Below are 8,923 nucleotides of genomic sequence, written 5' to 3'. Positions count from 1 at the left end.
CACTGTTTTATACATTCTTAATTAAAAGCCCCCCTCAACGGGCCTAAGTACTTCCCGTTAAATTGAGAGAGAGAGAGAGTACAATTTGACAATGGCGGAGGCAACATATCAAACCTCTGTTTTTAAGCAAAAAAGTAAACAAGTTTTCTCGTATAAATGGCCCATAAATAGAAATTCAATTTTTAATGTAAAATCATACTTAAAATTTTGAGTATTTATGCATATTGAATTATCTAAATTATGCTGAATATTTTACACTTTTTTTTAATTAAAGGTCAAAATCCTTTGGTCACCAACACTGCCAAATATTTCACCACCTTCACCAGAATCCCAATACCTTTTCCCACAATCAATCAAAGTTGGTCCAACCTCCATATGTCTGATCATCCTCTTCACTTCCCCACTTCAAAGCCTTCTCCATTAATGCATTTTCCCCAAGGCAACTCCACCTCAAACATCCATGTCTCCATCTTGCTTACAACAACCAAAGCCAAGCCTTGAAGACGACTCCGTCTTCCTCTTCTCCACCTCTAATTCCCCTGATGAATCCGCCAGCCATTCCTCCTCCTTCTACCAGCCGTCGCCGCCACCGCCACCGCCTGTGGAAACCTCCTATAAACTTAACGTAAGAAACCTTTCCTATAGCATTCAACCAAGCGGTTCATTTTATCACTTGGGGAAGAAGAAGCCTAAAGTGATTGATATACTCAAATCGGTGTCTTTCGACGCCAGAGGCTCTGAGATTCTCGCTATTGTTGGCCCTAGCGGGACCGGGAAATCGAGTCTGCTTCGGATAATATCAGGAAGGATAAGGGAGAAGGATTTTGATGCTAAAAGTATAGCGATTAATGACCATCCAATAATTAGTCCGTTTCAACTGAGGAAGATATGCGGATTTGTGGCACAAGAAGATGATTTGCTTCCATTACTCACAGTAAAAGAAACGCTTATGTTTAGCGCAAAATTCAGGCTCAAAGAGATGAGCTCAAAGGAGAAAGAAGAGAGGGTTGAGAGCTTGTTGCATGAACTTGGTCTCTCGCATGTTGCAGATAGTTTCGTTGGAGACGAAGAGAATAGAGGAATATCCGGTGGAGAAAGAAAAAGGGTTTCAATTGGTGTTGACATGATGCACAATCCATCGATTTTGGTCCTGGATGAACCAACTTCCGGATTGGATAGTTCTTCGGCTCTTCAAGTGATCGAGCTGCTCGCTTCAATGGCGAAAGCAAAGCAAAGAACGGTTGTGATATCCATCCACCAGCCGGGTTACAGGATTCTTCAGTATATTTCAAACTTCTTGATCCTTTCTCATGGCTCTGTTGTCCACAATGGCAGCCTGGAATCGCTTGAAGAAACCATTATTCATCTGGGATATCAAATTCCGGTGCAGCTGAATGCGCTAGAATTCGCCATGGAAATTATGCAAACATTGGAAGATAATTCTTATTCCAAAAATTACATATCAGCAAACCAATATTCTTACTCCATATCTGCCGATGAAGAAATCGGGCTGAGAACTCAACAACACAAGGAGAATTACAGAAACTTTAACCATACTCTCTATCTCCTCAATCTGTATGAGATTTTAGTTCTGATTTCAAGATTCTGGAAGATAATTTATAGAACAAAGCAGCTGTTGCTGGCACGAACAATGCAAGCTCTAGTTGGAGGATTCGGTTTAGGAAGTGTGTACGTAAACGTGAGAAAAGATGAAGCCGGAGTTGCAGAGCGATTAGGCCTATTCGCATTCAGTCTTAGCTTCCTCCTCTCTTCAACAGTCGAAGCTCTCCCCATTTACCTCCAAGAGCGGCGAGTTTTAATGAAGGAAACCTCAAGAGAAGCCTACAAAATTTCCTCCTACATGATCGCCAACACGATAGTGTTTCTTCCATTCTTATTTGCAGTATCTCTTCTATTTTCCGTCCCCGTTTACTGGATCGTAGGCCTCAATCCTTCTATCTCCGCCTTCGCATTTTTCACCTTCGTGGTTTGGCTCATCGTTTTAATGGCGAGCTCTCTCGTCCTCTTCCTCAGTGCAGTCTCTCCCGACTTCATTTCTGGGAACTCTTTAATATGCACTGTTCTCGGAGCTTTTTTCTTGTTCTCCGGCTACTTCATCCCCAAGGAAAACATCCCCAAGTACTGGCTCTTCATGTACTACGTTTCGCTTTACAGATATCCATTGGATTCGATGCTGACGAATGAGTATTGGAACGAGAAGGGAGAATGTTTTTCATGGGGAATTCAGGATCATTCCGAGTGTCTGCTTACGGGAAACGATGTGTTGAAGAGTCGAGGGCTAGAAGAAGACGGGCGGTGGATGAATGTTGGAATAATGGTTGGGTTCTTTGTGCTGTATCGCATTCTTTGTTGGCTTATTCTCATTCGGAGAGCTTCAAGGACTACCATTTGACTCCTAAGAGAGCTTGTCTGTTTAATTAGGATTATAACTATTTGTTTGCATTGCTGATAATTGTGTATGTTTTGGGATCTTAAATTTATAAAAATTTTAATTAGATTGAATTAGTATGCAGGAAATAAAAAAAGCAATACCATGTGTAAAAATAAATTATATAAATTTATATAAATTGATTTAATAATATTTGATTAGACAATTTTAAAATAAATAATCATATTATTTAATAATAAATTATTATTTTAATCTATAAAAATTAATCCATATAATTTGTTCGTAGATATAATCTTAGTCCTTATGGAATTAAATAAAGGACTATTGGATAATAATGTTGCTCTTGTTAATTTGAGGAGAAATCTTTGATTAGGGTTAGTTTTACTAACCCTAAACCTCTCTTCACTCTAAATTAAACCTTTAAAATGTTCGAAAATAACATAGCCACCCCTCAAGGTACAAAGAATAAAACTACGAATAAAAATAAATTATACTAACTTATATATATATATAAATTAAGATGATAGTTTGTGATTGTTTATTTTTTTAGTAGTGTTATGTATACAACTTTTGTATACAAATAACTTATCATTATGTGATTAAATAATTAAAATTAAAGATAAAATAATATCCAATCATATTCAAGATATTATTGTTTGTGTATAAAATTATAAATAAAAGTTATGTATATAATTTTATTATTATTTTTTCTCTCACTTTATCACCCAATCAGATCAACCACGTTAGTTTATATAAATAAATTTGTATAATTTATTTATACATATGATATTACTCATATATGAAATTCATGAGGTTTATTTTAAAATAAGATAAAAGTAGTACACAACTAGGTTTTCACCAAACCTAAACCAAGTCAAGAAAAATGCAAAACTGAGTTACTGGCTTTGGTTATTTTCATTTACACATGATAATGGGTTTTTTGGTTAGTTTTTAAACCAAAGGGGTTCCAAATGTTTTGTTCAAACACAAGGATCAATAAAAAGTTGTTGAAATTAAATTATCAAAATATCACTGCAATCTTAACATCAAGAGCCCAACAGAAGTTGAGGAAAATTGAATTGAATTCTAGGGAGCATCTGGAAAGAAAAGTCAAAGTAATTTGAGAATGATCGTTTTATACGGTAATTTTATGTGTATATACTTTAATTATATAGTATAAATATATAGATGATGTGTTATTTTATGATTGATTATTATCATATAATTAATTCAAAATCATCTAATTATATGATAATATATCATCTGTATATCTATTTTATGTATTTAAAATATATACATCTTTGAGATGAAAAAGATTATGAAAATTTATTGTATTTGACAAATAACATATGACAAACGTGATCTCCACAAAAACAAAAATGCCATTTGCAGATCTTTCACATTTATATAATGTAATTGGTCGAGATAAACCATTAACAAATTACACTTCCCTTTTGAGTGGTTGGTAAAATATTGTATGGAGTAAATTACATTTCCCGTCCAAGGTTTGACCCAAAACCCTTATTCACCTTTAAATAATATAAATAACACTTTTTTATCCAATATCAAACTTGACTGAAAAACTAATGGTGAAAGAACAAAATAGTAATTTCATCACCCATTAATTTTGAAAATATTAAAAATAAAGTTTTTAAAAATCAATCTAAAATGTTTTAAATATAACATTTAACATGAAAAACGTTTGAAAACTCGTAAATCAATTTCAAGTCTTTTGAAAACCCTAGTCATTGGTCTTACTCTCTCATCACTACCATGATTTCACCATTGTTACCCTTACCACCCCCATCTTTTCGTATAAGAGTTGTCATCAATGACATAGTCAATCGAATCGTTGCTGAATTGATCAATTGAACTAAAATAATCAAACTAAAAAAGAATTGAAAAGTAGAAGAGGAACGGAGAAGCTACAAAAAGGAAGAGGGTGAAATCAACAACAACATGAAACTAGAAAATAAGGAAGAAAAGCAGTAAGAGTAAAAAGAAAAACAAAATAAGTGGACTTTTATATAATTTAGATATTTAAAATGTTCTTTTAATTTATGATTATATATTTGAAAAATAAAATAGTGAAGATAAAATTCTAATTTCACTACATAGCAGTGTGTATTTTTTTACAAATAAGGATTAATTTTGGATAAAAAATTGTTATTTATGCTCTTTCAGATGCAAAATTTTATAAGCCAAACCTTAGGTGGAAACATGCCATTTACCATATTGTATATTTGTATATAAAAAAATGACTTCAAAAAATTTACAGCTTGTCAAACCTCCGCGTCTTCTAACAACAGGGGCGTTGAAAAGTCTCTCCCTTTCTCTTGCGAAACCATTTGACGTCTTGAAGCTTGTTTCAGGTAATGTGTTTCTCTCCTTTTGTTCAAACTTCAATGTTGTTTATGGCTTTCTTATTGTTTTTTCAGTTTTGAAGTTCTTTTTTTAAATGTTATTTCAGTGTATCTGTGTTCATTTGCTCTTTTTTTTTTTTTCTGGTTTTAAGTGGAATTTCAGATCTGGGTATGTTTAATTTGATGCGGAAAGGGATTAGATTAATGTTTTGGCTTAAAAGTGTTGTGGGAAAAGTATGAGAGTATGTTGAGTTTTGTACTGTGTTAGGATCAGAAGTTTTGATATTTTTCTCCGTGTTTCGTATTTGCCAATGAAAAAGTGCTTTTTATTTGTGTTTTATTGAGTTAACTGTTGATATTGTTATTCTTATGCATACTTATCGTTATTTTTTTCTGGGTTTGTGGTTGACTCGTTTAAAAGTTCGACAGAGGTTCCTGCTTCTTGCAATTGTTTCCTGGAATTTGGAGGGTTCCATTTTTTGAGTATTGCGATTGCATTTAAATGTTTTTGCAGACAGCTAAGTGAGCTTAGTTGATCAATTAGGAGTTGAAATATATTCATGTTTGTTTATTAGGAGTTTAAAATGAGTGGGAGAAAAAATACAGGGCGTTCGTCACCTTTAGTTTTGGTGCTTTTGGCACTTGGATTTTTCTTTGCAACATATAATTTGCTAACTCTTGCAATAAGCTACAAGGCCTCCTGGGCGTCAGATGAATTGAATGCAGTTGATGCCAATACTGGAGTACAGAGTACTGATTTGAAATATCATGTTGCCCTTACGGCAACTGATGCTCCATATAGCCAATGGCAGTCTCGCATTATGTATTACTGGTATAAGAAAGTAAAAGACATGCCTGGATCAGATATGGGAAAATTTACACGAATATTGCATTCAGGAAAGCCTGACAAGTTGATGGAAGAGATTCCATCTTTTGTTGTTGATCCTCTTCCAGGTGGTCTTGACCGGGTGAGAATATTTAAATTTGCTGTTTCTGTATCACTTATTTTCTGTCTGTTTATGTTTCAGTATTTAGAAAATACCATTGCATGTAAGGTTCTGCACATATTTAGTTGGAAAATAGTTCATCACATGTGCAGTCTGTTTCCATTTTCGTCTGTAAGTCACCAAACACCTTATTAGTATTGTTAATTTAGTTAGTGACTATGTTTTGTTAAATGACATTACCTTAACTGAAAAATGGTGTGTGAAAACCAAACCAGTGATCCAATTTGATAATTGTAGCTATTAAAAAGTGATTAACTTTTCACTCCCATTTAGAATTCTATTTCCGTATATCTTTATTGACGGTAGACAACTGATGTGCACTCATGTTGATTCATCTCAATCTTCCATTTGCTAATTCTAGTAACCATTCTTCATTGTGTTGGTATACACCTCTTATCTGCAAAGTTCTATAGTTCTTAATTGTACTGCATACTATTTGTTATATCCAGGGATATATAGTTCTAAACAGACCATGGGCCTTTGTGCAATGGCTTGAAAAGGCAACAATTGATGAAGAGTGAGTACCCAAACTATATATACACTTGTCTATCCACTTTTCTTCTGTTATATCAGCAATTGCAGCTTGAATGATTAACTTGTAATTTATAACTTCTTTTTTATATGTATAAATTCTAAAAGTAATGGATTATGTAACTGATGCAGATATATCCTCATGGCAGAGCCTGACCACATATTTGTTAATCCGTTGCCTAATTTGGCTCATGGAAGTAATCCAGCCGGTTTCCCTTTTTTCTACATTAAACCAGCTGAACATGAGAAAATTCTTAGAAAGTTTTATCCTGAAGAAATGGGTCCAGTGACAAATATTGATCCAATTGGAAATTCTCCTGTAATCATTACAAAGGTAAGCTTTCTGCTATTATAAAATATATGAACTAAGTGCTCAAATCTTGCAATACTGAGTGCTAATATGCTGTTAATATTTTAACTTTCTACTGACTTTTATAGAGCTATCCAATCAAATCATAATACGATTTTGAGACCATTTAGATTTGTTTCTTTCAATGGCTGAGATTGCATCTTACATTTTGTTCTCATTGTGTAGTTAGTTTGCATTGTATATTAAAACTTATTAATCTAGTAATCTAAGAAGTTGCAGCCATAATTTTGGTAAAAAGATTGAATTGTTGATCATTGCGCTCTGCCCTCCCTCTTTGTATTATTTAATTGTGTAGACTAAAATGTCTTTTCAGTCTTTGCTAGAGGACATTTCACCTGTGTGGTTGAATGTTTCTTTAAGAATGAAAGACGACCCAGAGGCTGATAAGGCATTTGGATGGGTGCTAGAAATGTAAGCTTTAACTAAGGATTTTTTAAACTTGTCTTTTGATCCTGGTTTTTGATGTTACTGACATGTCTTGTTGCACTAAGGTATGCATATGCTGTAGCATCTGCATTGCATGGAGTGCAGCATACACTTCGTAAAGACTTTATGCTACAGGTCCTTTCAATACTCAATGCATCAAAAGCTAATTTTATATGTTTATTCCATTCTTTAAGTTGCTCAAGCATCATCAATTTGCATCTTCTCTTGTTTTCAGCCACCATGGGACTTAGAAGTGGGGAAGAAGTTCATAATCCATTATACTTATGGATGTGACTACTCTTTAAAGGTATAACACTCTCTTCTAGTTTTTGTTTGTGGGGATAATCTTAGGAACCTAATGATTTAACTGTAATGTTATCATCTTTTTTATTTTTTCTTATATTTTTTTATAGGTTGATCATAATTGTTTTTCTTTAAGTTTCTTGTACTAGCTTGTGTATTGATAATACTTTAGAAATAACTCAATTTTGTTGTAATCCAGGGAGAGCTGACATATGGGAAGATCGGAGAATGGCGTTTTGACAAGAGGTCTTATCTTAGTGGTCCGCCACCAAGAAACCTCTCCTTACCCCCTCCAGGAGTTCCTGAAAGTGTGGTAAGTCCTTAATTCTGCTTCATATTTATTAACAAGTTATTTGGGAAACCATATGCAAGAATATCCTGGTACTTATTTAGATGTCATACTATGCTAGTGGTAGTGATGTCCAACCCTTGAGTCCCCCAGTCCTGCAGCATAGTTCTTTCAGTCTGTGGACCAGACAATAAGAGTATCTGGTCCTGGTTAAAGGTAAACTTAGTAGCACCTGAATTATGAATCTGTAACTAGTGATTTAAGGGCTGTAGCTAAGTAGTTGGTTGCCCTGGATATTTTTTCTGCGCTGTATTACAAGTCATAAATAGTAATAATAGAATTAGGTAATGAGGTTTTAGGTTTTCATTATAGTATTAACATAAAACATCTTGGTTAGTACTATTGCACATGGAACACACTCTTTGTTGCTTCTTCAATCAGTACTATATGGCTGTTCTGTCGATGTCCTCTCTAGCTTCCTGTTTGAGGCTGTTGTTCAGGATGTGGATTTTTTTCAACATGGTTATTTCTATTAGTTAAATATAATTGTTCTTACATGATAGTTTATTATAAGTATAAAGAAGAGAAAGTAAATTATTAAATGTTAAATTATGAGTACATGCTGTCTATTATCATGCTAGTCTATTGACATATTCTATGCCATCCTAATACCTAATAAGAGTATTCTGATTCTTATACCCCATCTCACTTGCTTGAGACAGTCATGAATGTCAGACTCTCTCCAATTATGCTTCCTGTGATTGTTGCAGGTGAGACTTGTGAAGATGGTGAACGAGGCTACTGCTAATATTCCTGGGTGGGATACATTAACAAGTGGCTGATATCAGCGGAAGATCACAGATCAGTGGAATTTCTGTTTGTTCATTGCTACTAGCATTTTCCAGATGAGATTTGTTGATTCTAATCACAGGTAAATGAAAAGGTGGTACAGACAAAGAAGAGAAAATTATAAATCAAATAAGGGGATCCTTGATTGTTCATACTTCCTGATGTAAGCATTAAGGCCTCTAAAGTTTTCTGCTCGCATTTTGCTCACATTTAGAGTATATAGTTAAATTTTGATGCTGAATGTTAAAAACCTGTAAATTCAGAATTCCTTGCTGAGATTGTTTGTTAGTCTTTTTGTTTGGTTAATAACACATGGGGAAAGATTAAGTTTTCATATTTTCAAGTTGATATAGACATGGTAGCTCATCACGCATA

General features: G+C 34.0%; 2 protein-coding genes across 5 annotated transcripts; both read left to right on the top strand.

Moving 5' to 3' along the window:
• The first annotated feature begins 385 nt into the window (after positions 1-385).
• On the top strand, positions 386-2,523 carry LOC123209609 (ABC transporter G family member 23). The gene has a single exon (XM_044627723.1). The coding sequence runs from the start codon at positions 461-463 to the stop codon at positions 2,411-2,413; it is 1,953 nt and encodes a 650-aa protein (XP_044483658.1). The 5' UTR covers positions 386-460; the 3' UTR covers positions 2,414-2,523.
• A 2,158-nt stretch (positions 2,524-4,681) lies between these two features.
• Positions 4,682-8,884, top strand: LOC123208770 (hydroxyproline O-arabinosyltransferase NOD3-like). Of its 4 annotated transcripts, none has more exons than XM_044626293.1 (9): positions 4,682-4,782; positions 5,349-5,741; positions 6,230-6,297; positions 6,444-6,645; positions 6,977-7,092; positions 7,173-7,242; positions 7,343-7,414; positions 7,610-7,723; positions 8,470-8,884. In XM_044626293.1, the coding sequence occupies exons 2-9, from the start codon at positions 5,358-5,360 to the stop codon at positions 8,539-8,541; spliced, it is 1,098 nt and encodes a 365-aa protein (XP_044482228.1). In that variant the 5' UTR covers positions 4,682-4,782; positions 5,349-5,357; the 3' UTR covers positions 8,542-8,884. The 4 variants fall into 4 exon arrangements, with proteins under 4 accessions (XP_044482228.1, XP_044482226.1, XP_044482227.1 ...); XM_044626291.1 differs by having other exon boundaries at positions 5,195-5,741; XM_044626292.1 differs by having other exon boundaries at positions 4,692-4,782; positions 5,203-5,741.
• The last annotated feature ends 39 nt before the right edge of the window (positions 8,885-8,923 follow it).

The sequence above is a fragment of the Mangifera indica genome, chromosome 2 (genome assembly GCF_011075055.1).
Source record: "Mangifera indica cultivar Alphonso chromosome 2, CATAS_Mindica_2.1, whole genome shotgun sequence".
NCBI classification, from domain to species: Eukaryota; Viridiplantae; Streptophyta; class Magnoliopsida; order Sapindales; family Anacardiaceae; genus Mangifera; species Mangifera indica.
The sequence above is the reverse complement of the archived record's forward strand: the minus strand, read 5'-3'. Positions and strand labels throughout refer to the sequence as shown.

Excerpts from the sequence above, each read along its gene's own strand:
- LOC123209609 (XM_044627723.1), top strand. The coding sequence starts at position 461 with ATGTCTCCATCTTGCTTACAACAACCAAAGCCAAGCCTTGAAGACGAC.
- LOC123208770 (XM_044626293.1), top strand. The coding sequence starts at position 5,358 with ATGAGTGGGAGAAAAAATACAGGGCGTTCGTCACCTTTAGTTTTGGTG. Across the intron at positions 6,646-6,976 it reads CTCCTGTAATCATTACAAAG|ACTAAAATGTCTTTTCAGTC; the intron begins GTAAGCTTTCTG and ends TTAATTGTGTAG. Across the intron at positions 7,724-8,469 it reads CAGGAGTTCCTGAAAGTGTG|GTGAGACTTGTGAAGATGGT; the intron begins GTAAGTCCTTAA and ends TGATTGTTGCAG.